Raw genomic sequence first — 23,079 nt, 5'->3', positions numbered from 1 at the left:
TACTATTCATAGACCATACTGGGATAATGATAAAAAACATTAAGTAATTTAGTAAATGTAAGGAAATAATGGTATCATATATGTTGGGGAATGTCTAAATCGTACTTTACGGAGATTCTTGACAATGCTTCGGATCCTTGTAGAGTACGATCTCAAATTTCTCTAACCTGGATGATATGATATGATATCTATCCATCTATCTGTCTCTCTCTCTATCTATAAATCTCTCTCTCTCTCTCTATCTAATTTTTTTCCTACATTACTACCGAATATATTTCATAGTGAGATATCAAATAGCTGATATTGTTTGTTTAGGAATGGAAATAATGTGAAAAGCAGATCGTGGTATGGTTGGAAAGACCTAATTTGTCACAATACACTATTCTGCGGACATCTCTCTCTCTTTATATATATATATATATATATATATATATATATATATATATATATATATATATATATATATATATATGTGTGTGTGTGTGTGTGTGTGTGTGTGTGTGTGTGTGTGTAAATGTTTTGTTTGTGTACAGTTTGAAACCAACGCCTTGCTAAATGTATATTTATTACTTGTATAAGAAAATCAGGCACACTCACTAACGAAGTATATACATTGACATGTTTACAATTTCTAATTTCTAATTAGAGGCCGACATGATGACGTTGTATCATCTGTTGATTTCCAAATACAAATAAAATGTGGTGAAATATGGAGCGAAATATACCATTTCAAGTATTTCTCCCTTTCGGGTTCTCCAAAAAAGAACCCGGTAGTTGATCGTCAAAAACCTACCTGCGTGTGAGACTACGAGCAGTAGAATGACTCCAACAGACGATAACACTGAAAATGAATAACGAGAGTGATGTGGTTATAAAACGAACAATGTGGCCTATGCTATGAACAATCAAAATGCATGAACGACAAAATGGGAAGTCAGAATTTATTTTAATCATTCTGTCGAGCAATTAGATATAAGGGGTGGGAAATAAACAAACAATATATTCCATCGGGTACCACTTGTCTCAGGAATATCGTGGGACGCAAAGGAAGTATTAATACGACACAAATGTTCTACATTTCGCTCTCATCTTCATGCATGTGTCTTGCGTAAACATGCCCCACAGTAAATGTTAATGGGCGCCTTGTCTGCTCGAAAACCATGAATTTAGAACAGACCGATTTGGCGTTAATGGGTAGTTTAAATATGTGACGTATGAACAGCATTTGATCCATCTTTGGAGTAACCTAACATTTGTTTGTGGCGTGGGATCTATAAATGTGCCGAACTGTATGAAGATTGGGCGCCTACTACCACGACTTACTAGTCAAAGTTAATAATCAGGTATCACGTTTCTTCTGTCATTCTCATTTTTAGCCAATAAATCACTCCTGGATTAGATGTAGTGGTTTAAGTTAACATGGATACTTCGTAAACATAAACTAGTTTACTTTATCTCAATACTTTAATACTTACCGTTCACTGACATTGTCGTATCAGAGGTCATTAGGTGAATTCGTGATGCATGATTGTAGAATACTTTGACGTTATGTTTGATAGACTGTTATACGAGATAAGATAGTGTGGACATTGATCCATTGCTTGCGTTCATCAACAGACAAACTATGATCGGATGTAAAATCAGTTATGTTACTCTTTCTTAAAGTTTTTATTGTGTTGCTCGATTTATTGGGTATTTGACAGTTCCTTTATGCCTGGAGATTTAATCTACTGTTTTCTTAACACCATAAATGGCATTTTGTAGTTTATAGTTGTCAGTAACTCGTTTGGCTTGTATATCCGTGATTACTCGAACCGCCTTTCTTGTCCAGACAAAAGTTACAAGGAAAGCGCCACGTGCCTTGGTTAGGTTTTGCTCAAACACTCGAACTTTATGTGTGGCCCCATACGTTTCTGATAGGCTGTATTAACTCGTTTAGCATAGAACAACATAATCTGCTTATTTAGCTAATAATGTAGACAGCCGAAAATCACCCACCACATCATCTATAAAATGGTTGATTTATTGATTGATTTTATTTTAACGGCGCATCAGCACTGTTCGGCTATTTAGCACCGAACAAAATGTTATATGTATAATCTTTTAAAAATTATAAAAGTCTCATATCGACCAGCGATATCAAAACCAAATAGTTGAAAATAAAACGATAAGATGGTAACGGTGAAAAATAAAGCTTCCCGATCAACGGGGGATGTAAATGGTGTATGTTAATGAAGAGTGATGAAAAGGTATTAAAAAAGTGACGGTATATATATATATATATATATATATATATATATATATATATATATATATATATATATATATATATATTGCATAAAACTGATGTAGGTGATAGCATAAAAGTTAGAGTTTAGAGTAAATATTCACTGTCTTCAGGAACTCTATAATACAAGTGATTTTTATTGTATCGAAAAGTTCCTTCATGTCATGCACATTGTACTACTGATTGCGCGTAGGTTGCAGGTCGAAACACTCTATCATAAAGTGCTTAACGGTGAATGGTTCATTGCAAGAAACGCACTCTGGTGGGTCTTCACCGTTTGGTATGTGGGAGTGGGTTATATAGGTATGACCAATTCGGGTTCTTGCAATGACAACCTCCTCCATACGCATGATTCTGTAGGAAGGATACCATTCTCCTAGGGTTGGATTTATTGCGTGAAGTTTATTATTCACTGCATCATTCTATGACTCCTGCCACTTCTGACGTAAAGTCTTTTTGATACTAGGTTTAAAATCAGTATACGGTATTTTAAAATCAGATGGTTCTTGAGATGAGGCCATTTTAGCAGCGTGATCTGTTTTTTTTATTACCTTTAATACCAATATGGCTAGATAACCAGTAGTATACGATATTGTGGGAGGTAGTCAGTTTAGCATTTTTGATGAGAACATTGGTCAACAATGGGTTCTCAAGTTTTCTATTGTGTTGTGAGTAAAGTACTGATAGGGAGTCGGAGAAGATGACGCTGTTTAAAATACGTTTGTTATCGATATATTGCAGAGCAAGGTCTATTGCTCTGATTTTGGCGTAAAAAATTGATGTGCCATTTGGTAAGCGAACATGTGTTGTGTAGTTTTTAAATTCGGTGAGGAATTCATGGTAAGAGTTGTGAAAGATGGAAGGTTATGTCTCTGATTTCTTTCAATCGTGTGGTTGAAAAAGTACTTTTGGTTGTTTAAGTAGCCAGGGTAGTGTTTCGGGAATTGACTTTTTCTGAATTTTAGAAAGATCACTTTTTGTACTGTCAAGACTGGATGATATGCCAATGCCAAAGGATGGTATTGCGTTTAGTTTATGTTCGTATAAGGCTTTGTATTTGGGGTGAAAAACTGCCGAAAAAGCAGGATTCAGAGGCTTTGATTTTAATTTGAGAGCATACTGTTCGGAAAGCATTTCTCTACAATGTGATAAAGGTGGTTCGTTCCCTTCAGCGAGAAGGCTTTCACACGGGGATGTTTCAAATACTCCCAGAGCGAGTCTGATTCCTTGATGATGAATTGGATCAAGCATTCTCAAATTTGACTTTCTGGCTGAACCATAAACAATGCAACCATAGTCCAGTTTGGAGCGAATAAACGTTCTATATAAATTCAGTTTGTTTCTTTGTTTGATTGTATTTTAACGGCACATCAGCAGTGTTAGGTTATTTAGCGCCAACCAAAATATGATATGTATACTCTTTTAAACATTATAAAAAGTCTCATATCGACCAGGATATCAAAACCAAATAGCTGAAACGATAAGATAATAACGGTGAAGACTGAAGCTTATCGATCAACGGGTTATGTAAATGGTGTATGTTAATGAAGAATGATGAAAGTATTCTTTCAAAAGGTCAGGAGCAATAATGCAACTCATAATCGATTACTAAAACCAGATTTTGATATTAATCTCGGACAACAAATAACTAGATTTGTAATGAAGATCTACATCACCTAAATTGTAGGAGTTTAAAATTGTTCAAACAAATCATGACAATCATAAATATACTTGAGGGATTTGAAAACAGAATGTGGTCATCTGCTTATACATACCAACATGGGTGCCAAACTTGGATTTTCTATATCTAGTGACTTTTGCAAGAAAACGTTATCACTAAAACAGAACAAGACCTAAATGTTTGCCAAAATGTATTAACAATACATTTTTTTACAGCTTTTGTGGCAGGAAAATCTAATTAGATTATCTACATGTATTCAAATATTCCTGCACAATATAATTATTCTTCATCATGGAAAATTTAAGCAACATCACTAGAGACTTTATTGGGGCAGACTAACATTAAGGATGTAAGCTGTACAGACGGATTGTACGAAAGCAAGATGTTTTCGCTGCACCATTGATATATGTGAGTGATATTTAAAAGGCAGTTGTACAGCCACAAATGTACGACCAGTTTATTCTGGATTTCAGATTATGTACGGAATATATTGCTGAAACTGTCATCTTGAGATCAAAACTACGTGGCTCAGGTTTAATGTTTGACCTTGTCTCAAGACAAACTGGAAATTTAACTGAACACCTATAAATGAAAAATGGCATTAATTTCATATCATTTACGTCGAGATTTGTCCCAATAAAATAGTATATATGACTGAACTAAAAATTGCATTTCTTGGTCTGAATTGGAAGCACGGAAAGTTTTAACAAGTATATGTACAATGTTGACATTACTCAACATACAATGATCAATTATTGTTTTAAATACTCTTTGTGTTTATACGCAATTTTAAAAATACTAACATTCGTGTACTATTTCCAACCATTCAGAACAACGGTGGTCATACTTTTGTGGGAAGGGGAATATTTATACATATTATTGCTTCGGACGGAAAGACAATGATAAAAGCAAAACAATTCGGAATAATTTAAACCAGGCTCGCCAATCACATTGTATTACGCCTTAGTGAGCAACCTGTCCAAAGACATGATGCGGATACAGCAATTTATCAGTACTAAGTCATATAATTTGACCCGTTCTGCAGCGTTGATATTTTCAGATACTAAAAGTACCATTCATTGTTTGCTGACCACTCAGGCCGTCACACCGCTGTGATTGATAAGGTTATCCAACAGAGTCTTTACCACCTACAGCAGGTTGGGGGTTATCACACGTACAGTGCCTATTACGTGTTTCGCCGATCCCACATGTCTGACTGCAAACACTCCACGTAGTCCACATTGACCATTGACCATCAGCTGAATTAAAACGAGATTGGTTGACTGATAGCTGCATTTGTGCCTTATCTATAAGTTCTATAAGTCCAACTGTGATATTAATTGATTGATTCTTATATATAAGTACAGTAGCAGTCACAAACAACAAGTGACATATTTATGTTGTTGAACCTAAAACAGCTTGCAAAATTGGACCGTCAACAAGCAGTTACTGGTTAGTTTGGGTTAAGCTGAAATACACAAAATTGCTGACTATATAGCATCAATGAAAGACTATTTGCTGAGATAAAAAATAATCAAAATGTATTTTATACTTGAATTATCTAAGATTGAGTATTGCATCTAACTTTGGGCATTATTGGCTCAATATTCAACATGGGAACACTCAGTAGCGATGGTATATTATAAAGGTCAGTTATCATCTAGAAATACTGTAAACAATTGGACTGAACGTGATATCCGTGACGACTGACCTCAAAACAATTGTTTGAACATTTAGAAAATTGACCTACATGTATACCTACTTGTAGCTGTCTCTGGCATTGTTATTACGTCACTGGGTTCTCATACCGTTGTTAGCATCTAGTATAATTTTAGAACCATCGTGCATATAAGTAATGTAATTGCTTTCAAGCACAAAACAATATGTCGATCTAGAATCTGTCACGATGAAGAAGGATAGACAACACTAAATACTTGTACAAAACACATCACTCTTCAAAAACATACGATTAATAATTTAATTGTTTATCCTTCTTTATTTCTTCTCATATATTTTCGTTTCCACTGATATGCAAAGTAGATTTTATTTCCAAACAATTTTATATATTTGGTGAAAGAGTGATGATTAAAGGAGATAGACAATTGAGACTCGTCGGCAATCTTTATACTAGAACTGCAACACGAGACTTCGTTGGCAATGGGAGGGGTGGTGGTGGTGGTGGACGAAAACGCAATGTGCAAAATACCGAGAAAAAACCGTGTCATGGAAAACAGTTCTGTCATTGTCTTACATACAATATTGTTTTGTATATCTATATCGTGCACCTAATATTTGTCGGTGATTGAAGGCGGCTTTTTCGTTCTGACTTGTATCATATTTATGAAGTGATTTGCTAAATATTTCTTTCAAAGACTAATCTTGATTTCGAGCTTAGAATGGTCTGAAAGAGAACTTCTTACACTTTGGTGGTGATTTCCATCGCAAATGTGGGTTGTCCAGAGCAATCTACTGCGATATAGGTTAACGGAAATATGTTTGTAAGGCTTTTGTAAACACTAATTGATTCATGTTTATAATCAGTCTCTGCAATCTTGTGCACCTGTGTTTAGATACAATATAGGATGAAAAATTTATTTAAATTATTCATTGGAATTACAAAGTGGTCATTGACTATTGTAAACGCATTCAAAGACATTATGGATTATATCAGTGTGGTTAATTAGGACAATCAAGATTCTTGGTACATCAGGACATTCAAGATAATTGCAATTGGAATTAATTGGCAACATTGTATAGTTTTGTTTTTGTGATAGACCATTTGGGTTTATTCAGGATAATTCGGGAATTAATTCACAATAATGTGTCTTTAGAGTTTTCACTTTGTATTATATATAAATAAATTGTTTGTTTATTTGTAGGCTTTAGTGTCTACACTGTCTTTGTTTATCAAAAAACTTTCTCATGTCAGAGTAACATCCCTTACACGGTGTCTTCTATAGCGTAAACTTAATCATCCCACTTTAGTTGCAGCTTTTAGATGACACCTTATGCAATAAAAACATACACATAAATTCTAGTTGGGCAAGGTGGTGACCTTTAAATATTGGGAGGAGGCGAGGGGAGGAGCTGCGATTATATTCTGAGCCATTATGCTTTCATTTACCTCGATATATATTTTTACAATAATATAATGAACATAATAATAATATTGTAAAATTGTGATATAAATGCTTGCAATATACATTTCCAGCTATCGGCAAACAAACATTGTCAAAAACATAGTGCTAAGCGGCTGTCATATATCACTAAGTTGTATGTCTTCAATGTATTTGCATTCACGGTACATACGTTTTAGTTGTACTCAGCTGTAAAGTCTCTCCAACGAAGTTACTAGTGTAAAGCAAGAAGGCATCTGAATTATCATACATCAATTAGGTGAAAAGATGAAGCCGTATCATTGGTTTTTCTTGCTTTATTCGAGAGAAGAGTGAACAATATGATTGGAAAATAATTTCCTGACAATGTCCTGACAATTAACCCAGTTTCACTAAAATTGTCTAAAGATTTCTTCTCAGATTGATATTATAGTTTGAGATGCTCACGATAGTTCAGAGAATATCAACATGTTTGTCAGTGATAGAACATGAACCCTATGTTCTTCTTCGGGTTTATAAGTTCCTGTTCAGAGGAACGCATGCACCCACAAATCGGCATGTAATCTCTATAATAATGAGGTACTGCTCGCATTTTTCTGAGGATGAAATCAAGAAAGATTATATCAGATATCTGCAATTTTCATTTCGTTCCAGATTGTTAACCTGTACTGAACCAATGTCGAGGTGATTTAGTACACTTTAACTTTGGCCTTGTGGAAATTATATACAACCAGCGTATACAGTCGTGTATATACAGTAACGAAAAACCCAATCTTCTTTTGCGGTTAATAACAGCGCGTGATCTTGGCTTATCTTTTATTTCTCTACTTATCAAATTATTATTAGTAGTAGTAGTATTATTATCACATATATTTGATTTAAGTTGTGTTTGATGTTATTTGATTGTTTGTGGGTTTTGGGGTCTTTTTATTTTTTTTACATGTCAATGTATGTAATTTTGTTACTAGGAATTTGATAATTTCCAGAAAGTTCAGTTTGACTTGAATGTTTCCATAAATGCCTAATAATGGAAACACTTGTTTCTATTTTTGACTTAGTTCCAGGCCTTGATTGAGGATCAGGTAAACAACTTCTAGGAGGGGAAATTCTTAGTATTAATAGTGATATTGAGAGAGAGAGAGAGAGAGAGAGAGAGAGAGAGAGAGAGAGAGTTCTTATAGTCCGGGCTTTTAAACACTTGATGGTAAGTTGTTTTCTTCTGTTGTGACCAATATTGAAGTTTTGAGTTTTTGAATTATATGTAAATGTTTCTTCAGATTATTTGGACTCCAGAAGATGATGTCGTTACTCTGGAAATATTACTGTATTCATAAAGAACTCTTGAGCAAGTACTTTTCTTGAAACGTTTATTTGGATTGTCAAGACCGGATGATTAATTATTATGTTTCAACAAGAAACTGTAGACGTCAACACAGTACGTAATATAGCATATGTCATCGCCTTCCATCTTGGATTATTTGTCTTGACTCTAACTTGGAATCATTAGAACACTTCAATATTAGGACTTCATAAATTGTATTCGTAGATTATTCTTGTATTATTTTCCGAATTGATTCTGGAAACTGTAAGTTCTCATATTTCTTCCTTTTTACAGTATTTTTCCAGGGAAATACATTATTTGTTATATTTTCTAAAGCTCGTTGTTTTCACTCTTTTGTGTTACTGTTTATTCGAGCCTAAGCACGTAATATAAGATTATTATTATTATTTGTTGTTGCCATTAGTAATTGGCTGGTGCTATTACTGTAGTGGTAATGTTGCTTAGGTTGTTAGTTACTTCAATTTATTAGCATATTAGCTGTTGCTATTGCTTTAATGGCTGAATTCATGAAATATTGAAGTTAACTGATACGGTTAGACTTTTATGTCAATGCTGTGCAATACATTTATGTAAAACAATATAGTGTTTTAGGGAGAAATGTCGCAATAACTCATATCATTTAAAGGTCCATACATTTGTATGAAGAAATGAATGATGTGAAATATTTTCAAATCGATGAAGACCAATAAAAGATTTATCAGTAATTTGCGTTTTCGAATGATATTTGTCATACAATAATTTCATCAAATGGGAATAGGTAAATAGTTACAAATCCCTCTAATATGATACATACCTGTAGTTAAAATATAGAGTTTCACATTGCCTATCGCAAGGAAATGCAGCAATTACTTTCACCTGTCATTCCACATTGGTTTGTTCTATTATTCACTATATATCGTGTTCACACAATAGGTAGAAATTAATGGCGAAACTTTATTAGGATGAGCAAATTACAGCACATGGAACAATACGAAGCGAACCAAAAAGGTCATATACTAGTCACACACGGAACCGCTGCCCAACTGTTATTTCAGCAACTTTTTTCTACCGTTCAATAATTGAGAAAGTTACATGTATCATATTTTATTCAGGATACCTTGCGATTTGACTGTATACGACTGCCTTCGATTAAATCGTGCTCTATTAAAAAAAGCACACAAAAACTGATTTCATGCATAGATAATTAATCTCTAACTGAAATAAGACTTCCTTTATTCGACAATTCTCATTGTCATTTGAAATGAATTTGTTAGTATTTGCAGCCGCTTATACTTTATTCCTGCAGCTTTGGTTAGATTGTACATGTTATAACTAAGGCATTGTCAGGCTGCAAGGTTTTTAATGAAGAAGTGATAGGTTTACATTTTATAACTAATGCAGTTATATATTGTAAATTGTATAACTAAGGCAAATCTAGGTTATACATTTTATAACTAAGGCAAATGTATCGTGTAAATTGCATAAATAAGGCAAATATAGGTCGTAAATTGCATACCTAAAGGCAAACATATGATGCAAATTTATAATTAATGCAGTTGTCACAGAATAAGGCAAAGAAATAATTTGATTTTGTCTTAAAACAATTCGACTATTTCTCGTTGTACATGCGTACAACGTTATCTAGGGTGAATGTGTTTTTCCAGGTAAAGGACTGTATTAACATATACCTAGCCAGAGATTACTTGTGACGAGGTAACATGACTCACATGATATGCACGGGTATTCTACCCTGACTTGTACCCAGTCTCCTATGGATTTAAGTAAGACCAATTTCTAAAACCACACTGGTCGTTTCTGGAATCACGTCAAGGAGTATACACTATCCATTGTTCTCCAGCCATAGGGGTAAGTGTTAAATTTACATTTTTATTTGATATGCGAAGCTTATTCGGCTTGTAATGTCTTATCGCGTAATAATGTATTTATTACAATGCAGATTTAAAATATTATCATATATCTAGAGATTATACAGAAACTATTATTATGTTCAATTTGGTTTTATTGTAGCTGACTGTTATGGTAGCTGACTGTGTTTGTAGCTGACTGTGTTTGAAGCTGATTCTGACTGTTATTGTAGCTGACTGTTATTGTAGCTGATTGTGACTGTCGCTGTGATTGTGTCTTTGAAGTGTGATTGTCAATGTGACTGTGAATATGACTAGAGCGGTCTGAAGCTGTCCGAAGCCGTCTAAAGTTGCTTAGAGCTATCTGGAGTTTCCAGAACATTTAATGCTACGTGCTGTCGATACGTATGTATGTATGTACGTATGTCTGTGCCACGGACGCAGCAAAATTGAAAAGGTGCTGTATGCTGTCTGTACGTGTAACGTATGACTGTACTCGTGGTGGATTCATAAAGGGTGCGAGTGGTCGATAAGAGTGTGGACCAACCCAAGGAATCGTGCGACTGTACAAAGGGTCTAGAAGTATACTTTTGGATCAATTGTTGTTCCATTGCATTTTTTATATCCATAAGATTATTTTGAATCTTCGTTATGTTCATTAGATTTATTTGAATCTTAGTTGTGTTCTTAAGATTATTTTGAATCTTCATAGAATTCATATTCGAGATTATGTGAATCTCGGTTTTTATTCGGCGACAATGGTGTCAGAAGTGGGATCTTTGGATTAAGTGAATCGTCATCATATTGTTTGTGAAAGTAAACACTTATTGTTTATGTTCGAGTGTGACCTTCTTGACAAGATAATAATCAAGTAGGTGTTTATTTTGTTTAGTACTTCTAGGTCTAGTATAAATACTTATTCATTTTTGTTTTGGTTGCCTTCATTAGGAAAAGTTTATTTTGTAAAATTAAATCTGTTTTGTTACTATTAATCATGTCATCCCATAAGGACTTGGTCGCCTTAGGCAAAGAACTTGGGTATGAGGAAGGACGTTTAAGGGAATTTGTTAGGGAAGAACAAGCCCGGGGGAAGGATGAAAATGGTAAGGGCGATGGAATTAGAACAGGAGGAACAAGCCCGGGAGAGGGAAACAGAGGAAAGGCGGGCAGAATTAGAGAGGGAGAAGATAGAACTAGAAAAACAGGCCGAAAGGGAAAGGATAGAATGGGAAAGGGGAGCTGAGAAGAAGAAGATAGAGTTAGAAAAACAAGCAAGGTTAGAAGCTTTGGAGGTAGAAGAAAGATTAAGGCAACGAGATCATGAACGTAAGGTAGAGTTAGCAACAGCTAGAAAAGGAGAACATGATGCTGCCTCTAGTAAATTAAAGGGTCCCAAACTACCCCCCTTTGACGATGAGAAAGATAACATGGATAGTTATTTTCATCGGTTTGAGCGGTATGCCGAGAACCAGAAGTGGAGTCGAAATGACTACGCACTGCATCTCAGTGCTTTATTAAAAGGTAAAGCGCTGGACGTGTACTCGCGACTTCCTAGAGACGATGTGTTCAAATACGACGTCCTGAAGGAAGCACTTCTAAAAAGGTACGAGCTGACTGAAAAGGGTTTTGGTAAAAAGTTCAGGTGTAGCAAGCCCGAGAAGGGAGAAACCTTTGATCACTTTATCGTTAGAATAGCGAACTATTTTCAGCGGTGGATTGAATGCGGCAAAGCGGTGAAAACGTCTGAAGGGTTGACTGATTTCTTTCTCAGAGATCAATTTTTTAATACAGTTGGGTGGGAACTAAGTCAGTTTCTGAAATAGAAAGTCTATTCAAACGTACAGGATGTGGCTAAACAAGCCGATTTCTATGCCGAGGCTCATGGGGGAACCCAGAACGTGGTTTCAAAAGACTTTAAGTCTGGAAACCAGTCTACGAAACCGTAGCCTAGGGTGCTTGTGAAATCAGCGGAGGCAAGTAGGTCAGTTAGGGATACGGGTCGTCAGGGTATACAATGTTTCTTGTGTAAGGAATAGGGTCATATTCAAGTAAAATGTCCTAAGAGAAAGGGACTTTCGTATAAGGTAGCCGTGGCTATACAGAGTAAAAGTACATCTGGTAATATGGTGCAGGTAGAACCAGGTATTCATACACTTGGCATGTTTCTTTTTCCGGAAGCGCGAGTACCAACCGCGAGAGGTTTCGTGAACGGTCGAGAAGTTGTAGCATTACGTGACACCGGTTGCACGGCGGTAGTGATCAAACGTAGTCTCGTGCAGGATAACCAAATGCTCAGGTGGGAGTCCCCATGCATGCTACTCGATCAAACGATCGGACGCATTCCCGTAGCAAGGATCACGGTAGAAACACCTTTTCTAACCGGAACTGTAGATGCCCTTTGTATGGAAAACCCTATTTAAGATCTGACGATCGGTAATGTTGAAGGTTCCCGTCTTCCAACCATAGCAAATTTCAGGACACCTTTGGCCCAGGCAGTTGAAACGCGAGCGCAAACCAGACGAGAGAAAAACGCGTTTCAGAAATTAATAGTCCCTGAATCGATCTCCGGAATTTCGCGTGATGAATTCAAACGAGAACAAGAACGTGACGAATCCATCAAAACTGTTATTGGGAAAATCGCGTCCGGCGCAATTAGACACTGCAAGGGTGGGGCAGCTCGAGATTCGTTCGTAGGAACGGGCTAATTCATAGGGAGTTTATCACTCCGGAGGGTAAGAGGTATTGGCAAGTGGTCGTACCCCAGAGATACAGATCTAAAGTACTTAGGGTGGCCCATGAGTCTAGCATGGCAGGACACCTAGGTAAGGCGAATACCACCAGTAGAGTAGTCGCTGAATTCTACTGGCCTGTTGTTAATGGCGATGTCACACGGTTCTGTAGGTCTTGTGACGTATGCCAGAAAACCGTATGTAAGGGAAGGGTTACAAGGGTGCCCTTGGGACAGATGCCATTAATAGATACACCGTTTAAAAGAGTGGCGGTGGATATTGTAGGTCCAATACAAGCAGTTACAGAAAGGAAGAACCGGTATATTCTTAGTCTTGTGGATTACGCAACCATATATCCCGAAGCTGTAGTGTTACCAACTATTGAAACGGAACGGGTGGCTGAAGCATTGGTTGACATCTTCAGTAGGGTAGGGATGCCAGAAGAAATCCTTACGGATTGTGGTGCCCAATTCACCTCCGACCTCATGGGTGAAATAAGTAGACTGTTATCAATCAAACAGCTAAACACTACCCCATACCATCCGATGTGCAATGGACTGGTAGAGAAATTTAATGGTACCCTAAAAAGCATGCTACGAAAGATGTGCGCGGAACGTTCGCAAGACTGGGACCTCTATTTTAACGCGGTCTGTTCGTGTACCGTGAAGTACCGCAATAAAGTTTAGGGTTTTCACCCTTCGAATTGCTGTACGGAAGAACAGTTCGAGGCCCGATGCGGATACTACGCGAACTGTGGACAGGTGACGTCACGAGCGAGGAAATAAAACTACTTACCAGTACGTGTTAGATCTGCGAGATAAACTGGAAAGTACATGTCAGATGGCACGCGACGAATTAATGAAATCGGGACGCAGATATGCCAAGTATTATAACCGTAGAGCGCGAAATAGGAAATTTCTTGTAGGAGATCAGGTTTTCTTGCTTCTTCCTACTAGCAAAAATAAGTTACTAGTCCAGTGGAAAGGTCCCTACGAAGTTAGGGAGGTCAAGAATGACATGGACTATAAAATTGACATAGACGGTAATTTAAAGACATTCCATGCTAACATGCTTAAGTTGTACATCAAGAGACATCGACAATGTAGAAAAAGGGGTCTTGAATGTCGTTTGTACGTCAGTCATCGACGACGACTTGGGAGAAGCAGAACACGAGGTTTCCCTTGAGGGTCCCTTGGGTGTTGCAAGGGAAGGGGTAGGTCAAGTCGATGTGAGTGCAGAGTTGACCAAAGACCAACGTCAACAAATTAATGCGCTTTTGGTTAAATACTCGGATGCATTCACCAACAGACCGTGTTGTACAACCTTGGTAGACCTCAAAATTAAATTGAATACATCTGACCCCATTAAAATCAAAGGTTATCTGGTATCATACAACGCACGAGAAGCTGTGGACGAAGAGGTGAGCAAAATGTTAGATCGGGGGGTGATTGAACCCTCCAACTCGCCATATTCTTCTCCTGTAGTGCTAGTCAGAAAAAAAGATGGGACGAACCGATTCAGTATCGACTTTCGACAGTTAAATAAAATCACGGTGTTCGATGCGGAACAAATGCCAGATATGGAGGGTCTATTTGCGAAGTTGTCGGGCAACCGATTGATTTCCAAATTAGATCTGTCCAAGGGATATTGGCAGGTTCCCATTGTTCAAGAGTCCCGTACATTTACAGCATTTGCGACCCAGAAGGGATTATATCAATTCAAGGTAATGCCATTCGGGTTAGTAGGTGCCAGTGCCACCTGTTGTCGTTTGAAGCGCAAATTGCTAAGAGGTTTAGCAAACGTTGATAGCTTTGTAGATGTCATATTTGTGTACACGAATACTTGGAGTGAAAACGCGTCCGTCTTGGAGGAACTCTTCGATAGACTCCGCAGAGCGAACCTCAGTGAGACCCACTAAATGCAGTATTGGCTATACAGACTTAGATTGTTTGGGTCATAGGGTCAGTGCTTCGGGTCAGTTGAAACCTCACCCCAAGCAAGTGGAAGCGATTAGGAACGCACCTAAATCGGACAACAAAACGCAAGTTAGTTCGTTTCTAGGTCTAGTAGGGTTTTATAGAAAGTTTATACCAAACTTTGCAGCCATTGCCAGCCCACTGTCTGATGTGACAAAGAAGGGGCAAACCAACAAAGTAGAGTGTGGACCACCACAAGATAGAGCTTTTTGCGCGCTGAAAGAGAAACGAATCAGTGCACCTATATTACAATTGCCAGATGTTAGCAAACCCTTTATTTTAAGAACAGATGCCTCGGAAAATGGGTTGGGAGCAGTTTTACTGCAAGAGCAAGATAGCAATAAGTTTCCCGTAGCTTATTCGAGTAGGAAATTGCTACCCAGGGAGAAACACTATTCAGTTATTGAGAAAGAGTGTTTGGCCGTAGTGTGGGGAATTGGGAAGAAATCATGCATATCTTTTTGGGAGAGATTTCGTTCTCGGGACTGATCACCAACCCCACTGTATTTTAACAAAGCCAAGGTCGCTAACGCTCGATTGATGCGTTGGGCGCTGACACTACAATCATATCGCTTCCGTGTAGAGGCAATAATAGGGGCTGAAAATATAGGGACAGACTACTTGAGTAGGGCATGATTGGAAATTTGGATAAATTTTTACCCAGTATAGAAAATCCAGATTGCAGTATTACCCGTGTAAATAGTGTAACATACCGTTAGTAGTTATTTTTCTTTTATTCTGTGACGGTTTTAGAAAAAATGTGTACATTTATTTTTTTCTCTTAGGGATAAGGTATTGTCACAGAATTAGGCAAAGAAATAATTTGGTTTTGTCTTAAAACAATTCGACTATTTCTCGTTGTACATGCGTACAACGTTATCTAGGGTGAATGTGTTTTTCCAGGTAAGCAACTGTATTAACATGTACCTAGCCAGAGATTGCTTGTGACGAGGTAACATGACTAACATGATATGCACGGGTATTCTACCCTGACTTGTATTCACTCTTCTATGGATTTAAGTAAGACCAATTTCTAAAACCACACTGGTCGTTTTTGGATCACGTCAAGGAGTATACACTATCCATTGTTCTCCAGCCATAGGGGTAAGTGTTAAATTTACATTTTTATTTGATATGCGAAGTTTATTCGGTTTGTAATGTCTTATCGCGTAATAACGTATTTATTACAACGCAGATTTAAAGTATTATCATATATCTAGAGATTATACAGAAACTATTATTATGTTCAATTTGGTTTTATTGTATCTGACTGTGTTTGAAGCTGATTCTAACTGTTATTGTAGCTGATTGTGACTGTCGCTGTGATTGTGTCTATGAAGTGTGATTGTCAATGTGACTGTGAATATGACTAGAGCGGTCTGAAGCTGTCCGAAGCCGTCTAAAGTTGCTTAGAGCTATCTGGAGTTTCCAGAACATTTAATGCTACGTGCTGTCGATACGTATATATGTATGTACGTATGTCTGTGCCACGGACGTAGACGCAGCAAAATTGAAAAAGTGCTGTATGCTGTCTGTACGTGTAACGTATGACTGTACTCGTGGTGGATTCATAAAGGGTGCGAGTGGTCGATAAGAGTGTGGACCAACCCAAGGAATCGTGCGACTGTACAAGGGGTCAAGAGGTATACATTTGGATCAATTGTTGTTCCATTGCATTTTTTATATCCATAAGATTATTTTGAATCTTAATAGAATTCATATTCGAGATCATGTGAATCTCTTATTGTGTAAAATACTGTTTGAAGCGTATGTGCAGTCCATGAGGTTTCTTGGATCTGTACTTCATTTTGATTTAATATTTTTGGTTTATTTTCGATGTGTGAATGTTGTGTAGTGTGATTTGAGTAAATCGTATGTTGAGAGCGTGAGAGAATCATTGTATTTTTACATCATATATTTATCTTTTTTAATTCATTCATAAATTTCCATCTTTCTCACATTGTGTTTGTCTTATTCATTTAGTCCAAAGACCCACTCAGTTTTTATTCGGCGACAGCAGTAATAGGTTGTAAATTGTATAACTAAGGCAAATATAGGCTGTAAATTTATAATTAAGGAAACCATTAGTTGTACATTTTATAACTAAGGCAGTGATAGGTTGCCGCATTCCTTTAATTATTTCCAGACTAGGAGACTAAATCAGTTCGAAAACACGAATCGCAGAGAAAGGCTAATTGTTTTTATCTGCGTTTCTTTTTTCAACTAGTACAGTCTGGACTTTTTTGTCTTGTGTACTAGTCTAAACCGAAATGGTGCATTAAGCATGTAAGAACCAATAATCGATATAGTCTGCGTTCGTATGGCATTGCATCATTGTAAACGTTATGTGGTATGTGACAAGCTGTAACTATTAATGTATCTGACTACTTGTATTAGGACAAACAGTCTTTTAGCTGAGTTCCAGAAAAAGCATAAAATATTGTAAGCGAATGAACGATATCCTTATGCAATATGACTCGAACATTCCACAGGAGAACGTAAATTCTTTAATCGATATATCAGCATGGTTCTAAAGCCTTTAATAATGTTTCCCAAAAGAAAATTGTATAACATCATTGTTTATATGCAACTGATATCGTCTTTCCTTCTTTAAACCGTTAGTTCTTAATTTGTAATAAACCTTTTTCCCTTTGGGATTTCTATACCAAGCTTCTTGTATTAGATTCGCGTGTACCATTATATTTGCAATGTGAATGGCTCATATAATGTTGTAAGAACTTGAAATCCGACCCCATTTTCACAATTTAGCACATTAGGTATGTTTAAACTATGAAATAAAAACTACTCTACAACTGAGTTTGAAAACGAGTTTCCAACCACGATCTAATATATAACAATCTTGAATGCTTTACACCTAATTTAATTGCTAGCTGATTCTCAAAATTTGTACTAGTCTGATCCCTAGGACAGGAAAATCTCGTTTCCTATTTTTTAAAAGAGATTAAGAACAACAGCCTGACAATTATATCAATTACACAAACAATTCAATTAAATCTCACATTGAGAAAATAGGGTCGAAACAACTGTTATTTCTACTTAAGTATAAGATATTGTCTTTGATGGAGTCGGTGTAATCCATGCGAATCAACATATTTTACAATATGGTAATTACAAAAAGCAGTCACTCAATGCATTTATTGTCGTCGGTGTTAACGACGTAGACGAAGGAGTTCAGGTTTTGCACAGACACTGGTTCCTATGGGTCTGTACCCAAACAGTGTCGTAGGAGGTAATATGATCGCAACGCATTCGTTGATTATAGTTCTAAGAAAGACTTGACATCTGATATTAGAATATAATTTAAAATATGCCTTTTGCTTTCAACTGCTCCGTCAGGTAAGTGGGGGTGTAGGAATAATATTTATTCCACTGCTTCAAGAGAACCTCCCATGCGTTTAGTTTCAGTCAATTGGGTTTTGGTAGTCTTGAAAGTTTTTATAACAGTCGTTCACCGATTTATTTTACTTGATAAGAGGTAAAGCTTCAAGGCTTACTGCAACTTTTCGACTTGACAAATCAAAAGTCACTTGTCTCAAGCAACTGTTGAGCCCGACTGTGTAATTCTTGGTATAGTAAAAGAACTGTTCGTTTTCTACCTAACCACTCTGACTTGATTTTGATTGCTGTATGTCATTTTATTGAACGTTTATGTCCAAGACTTTAAGATAAATGAATTTGTTTTGTGTACTGCAGGATCATGTCTGTGAAAATAGTGATTTGAACAGCATTGTTGAATCCAGCAAAGACGATTACTACTGTCACTTGTTTGTCAACATGTGGATTATGCCACATTTTCACATGGATTTGTCCAGATGTTAAGGGTTGGAAACTTCATTCAACACTGCCTTTATCTAGGTGAAATCGTGTCCTGACAGTCGTAGTATTCTGCATAACTCTCGTATTTAATACCATCTGTACTGCTAGTAACTAATTGCGGATGTGCTTCAGGGTCACGTTAAATGTCAAATAATTCTTCAGGATTAAATTAGGTTCAAAGGGTCTATTACACAACGTCTCGCCTTATCTGAAAACGTCTGCCATGGAAACAGTGTAGTGACTGACTTGAAAAGGATAGTTATATGTAACTCCGTTGAGACCTGCATTACTTAGATTGCCATTGAATAAAGGTGAAGGTAACTGACCCTGAAACATATGATCATTGATCAATGATTGGAGTCCAGCCAGTCATTCTGATTACTGCTTAAAGTATGGGATCCGTTACTTATAATTTTTATTCAGATCAGTGTAGTCTTCGATTTAAAACTAGATTTGAAATAGTAGTAATAAACACACGAAATTGCATTCTTCCAACTAAGATTCTTGCGTTGCCATAATCGTAAGTGGCATGATTTTGTTTTGTCGTGAAAGATTTAGAATTATCTTCATACATCATTGGTTTCCTTTTTACAATGATGTAATGTAAATGTCAACGATTTCCACGATTGTTCGCTTCTGCCTATTCAAGTTCTGCATGTGGAATTTTAATTGCATTTCCACGTTTTCCTACGTATTTTAATTCTTTGGCATGAGTAACAGAACAATGGTTTTGGCACAAGTATTTTTTGTCCTAATAGATGTTCAATCGAACTTCTTTCCCTGACGGGATCAACACGTGTTGTTTTTCGAGACTCATTAACATTATCATATGAATTTGGTTTCTGACAGTAATGTTTTGGTTTATATGTTTTACTACACGCCACCACGCAGGTAATCCTGGGTAAGTAAATAATTTATATTAATGGTGCGACCGCATGGCCTATCATACTTTCCAACATTCAACATAACTTTCAAAACATCGTTTTTGAGGTACTCTTAGGTACATGTGTGAGAATATCCTCGGAATCGGTTTTGGAATAAAGAGGCGTTACCAGGAACATTACTGCAAGAAACTCATTTAAATGCAGTTGCTAAAAATCATTAAAAGGTTAAAAGAAATATATGGATAGGTCAACCTTCCCATTTTTATATCTATCAAATCTTGCAAGTGGGACTCGAGTTGTAAAGTTTAAAATTTAAACATAAAATTCTAAAATAATATTTATGAATTAAAAATAAATTAATATATCTAAATCAAAATATATCAATGAACAGGTATAACTTTTGCTTTCATCCACTTTGTTTTATATCCTTCCCTTAATTAGCAGGTGTGAAGTATTGATAACATTTTGAACGTGTTAGAGACTTATATTGCACTGTTGACTAGTAAATGTTGAATGGTTAAAAGTATATGTCCAAATGTTGATCATTGCAATGGTGTGTAGATGTTGTAGTGCGTGTTGGATAGTAGATATGTGAGCATTTTATCGTTGAACATGGCATGGTTGAGGTGTTTGGTAGTGGCTGTGACGTATCGGAGGTGTGTGAGTTTGACTAGATCAACGGGAATTGAATACTCAATGATGATGGTATATATTGGTGTCAGATAGTAACTCGTTGGATATTGTTCCCTCAAGAGGTGTTGATGTATAGTCTGGGTGTTGGGTAGTAGATACGTGGACAGTTGTTGCTGCAAATGGCGTGCTGTATAGTAGGTGTTGCGTGTTGAATAGAAGATCACTGTATAGTGTTGCTATTTGATAGACGTTCAATGAATCTTAATCAATCCAGCAGATTCGTGATCTTATAGTCTGGGTATAGTATGTTAGATCACATGGTGGTAGATACTAGATAACAGGTCAATTTAAGGCAAGGCAAACGGAAAGAAAAGAAAAACAGCGCGCAGGAAAACCTATGCCACTGAAGAAACCTAACGCAAGACAATCAGAAGACACAGCAGATGAACCATAGACAGCGAGCACATATCAATGAAAGAAAGACAGTCAAATAGAATAAATTAGGTTTTTGTTTTGACATTTAATTGCCAATTTTATTCATCAAAATATCCAAAAATGTTTAGTTTTGCTTTGTATTGATTTGTTTATTTTAACTTATGGATACGATGTTCTCTCTCTCTCTCTCTCTCACACACACACACACACACAAACACGCATGCAAAACATTTTGTAATAGATAAACTCTCCTTGCTTATGTCTCTTACGTGGGACAGATTTCATTTATATTTATCTCGAGTGCAGAGTTTTAGTTTTGAAATTTACTTTTGTAATTATTTTTAAAGCATATCAATATAAAAAGACTACATGTCAGAATCTTTTAAGAAAATATTTGCTATTTTGCAAATAACCAAACATAAATTGTTGCAACCTTACAAGAAAGTGTCAACTTCGTAATGCCAAATCTCTTTGTTTGATAATGTACCAAATCCTTTACTCTTGTTAAGGCTAGAAAAAAGAAAACAAACAAAATAAAAACACAAAACAAACAACGACAAGCATGCAAACAAACAATCTAAATATACGATTTACAATCACAGTTAAGATGAGTTCTAGGCCTCGGATATCAGATAGTATGCGTACACTAACCGTATGATGGGAAATTGCTTTGGATCTTATGAACGCAAAGTGTAAGAAACGCAAAGGAAAAACCAGCTTTGTATAATCACGTATCACCTGGATTTGTAAATACGAATGCTCGCAACAACACTATAAAGGAACCTTAATGATAATGTATTGACCTTCACGTGACATTCATGTTAAGAACTGCAACTGATATGTTATATGAAGAAAACGAAGAGAAATCAAGATCAAAACTGGACGAATCACAACGCACTTACTGCCCATCCCTTGGCAGTTTCTGGTTCCCGAATGCTGAGAGCGATCTAGTATTTCTGGCAATACAAGGAAGTTCTTCATTTCATAACATTAGACACAAGTATAGACTGGTCAAATGTTCTTATCGCTTAATCCAGGTTACGGGAAAGGAGCTGCGTCATCTGGTAGTATTGTACTTCAAATACTGTTAGGATGGGCAGTAGGTAATTCATCTATCATCTAATTCCTACATTATAATTCACTTTACCCTGTTCTTATACACACGTATGTATAAACAAAATAGCAATACGTTTATTTGTTTTTTGTTTAAAGATATACAAATTAAAATTATATGGCACAAGCGTGTATAGTATGGGATACAAAATAATGTTATGTTAAGGTATGTTACTAAAAAGCTGCTTTTGCCGCAAAAGAAAGACTGTATTAACGATGTTAAGTATCATTATGCTCGTCGTTGTTTTCATATATCATCAATACACAGGTTAAAAAAAAAAAACAAAAAGAAGGACATACAAGTTTCCAGCCTTTGAAAATTTGCACGTGTGCACATTGGTTTTAGACTAATTTTTCGCTCCAGACTTTTTTTAAAACATAATACAGATTTAAATACTAGTATATAACTAAGTACGACCCATTTTATTTATTAAGTTTATTGAAGTTTGAAGCAAAGAACGTTCTGCAAACTATGATCGGCGAAAGTAAAATATAAACTAGTCAATCCATATAATTAAAGTTTAAATCTGTAAAGAACAAAAGTAAAACATATTAAAAAAGTGTGTTAAAAAGAGCTTTCTAACTTGGTTGAACAGTGCATGAATACATACAAAATAGCAATCAATACCCGTAATTTGCATATAGCCAATCAGCTGAAGGCAACCAGTTGTTTACAACATGGTATAAATATTACCTTTGGTCGTTGAACCATACTATGAGCAGCATCCTCTGAACAATGATGTTCGGCTACTTCTTAAAGTGAACTCCATGGTGGACATATACACTTATCATTAAACTGCAACAATAATGTCTATTTTATTCATTTTACCAATATTAATGGCTGTGTACATATTGGAATATCGCCTATTGGACCTTGGAAGTGTACAATTCATTTAAAAGAGTATTAACTTTAATGTTTGCACTATAGTGGTTATTTTGCTAAAATGACAAATAATAAAATTTAATAACAGGATATCTGAGTTAGAGAGAGAGAGAGAGAGAGATAGATAGAGATGAGCTTGATGTAGATATGGGCGTGTGTGTACAAGACTGCGCACTCCAAAATAACATTACTTGACTTATTTTTGGTCTGAAACTCACCAGTTTGATATATTCAGTTTATATCAGCTTCTTGTCTACACCAGAGTGTATCCATATTACAAACTATTTCGAAATATACGCTTACTATCACTTCATATTCC

At 36.2% G+C, this 23,079-nt stretch overlaps 1 protein-coding gene across 1 annotated transcript in view; it reads right to left on the bottom strand.

Moving 5' to 3' along the window:
• The window catches only part of LOC149793235 (uncharacterized), a 101,490-nt gene that overhangs the window by 15,898 nt on the left and 62,513 nt on the right, over positions 1-23,079 (bottom strand). The window contains exons 12-14 of the mRNA XM_089968968.1: positions 4,063-4,123; positions 1,476-1,560; positions 794-841 (exon numbers count right to left, since the gene is read on the bottom strand). Coding sequence (XP_089825094.1) covers positions 794-841; positions 1,476-1,560; positions 4,063-4,123 — 194 coding nt within the window. The remainder of the gene's footprint in view (positions 1-793; positions 842-1,475; positions 1,561-4,062; positions 4,124-23,079) is intronic.

This window comes from Sinohyriopsis cumingii, chromosome 8 (genome assembly GCF_028554795.1).
Source record: "Sinohyriopsis cumingii isolate HCF-2022 chromosome 8, ASM2855479v2, whole genome shotgun sequence".
Taxonomy (NCBI): domain Eukaryota; kingdom Metazoa; phylum Mollusca; class Bivalvia; order Unionida; family Unionidae; genus Sinohyriopsis; species Sinohyriopsis cumingii.
This window is presented reverse-complemented; position numbering and strand designations above follow the sequence as displayed.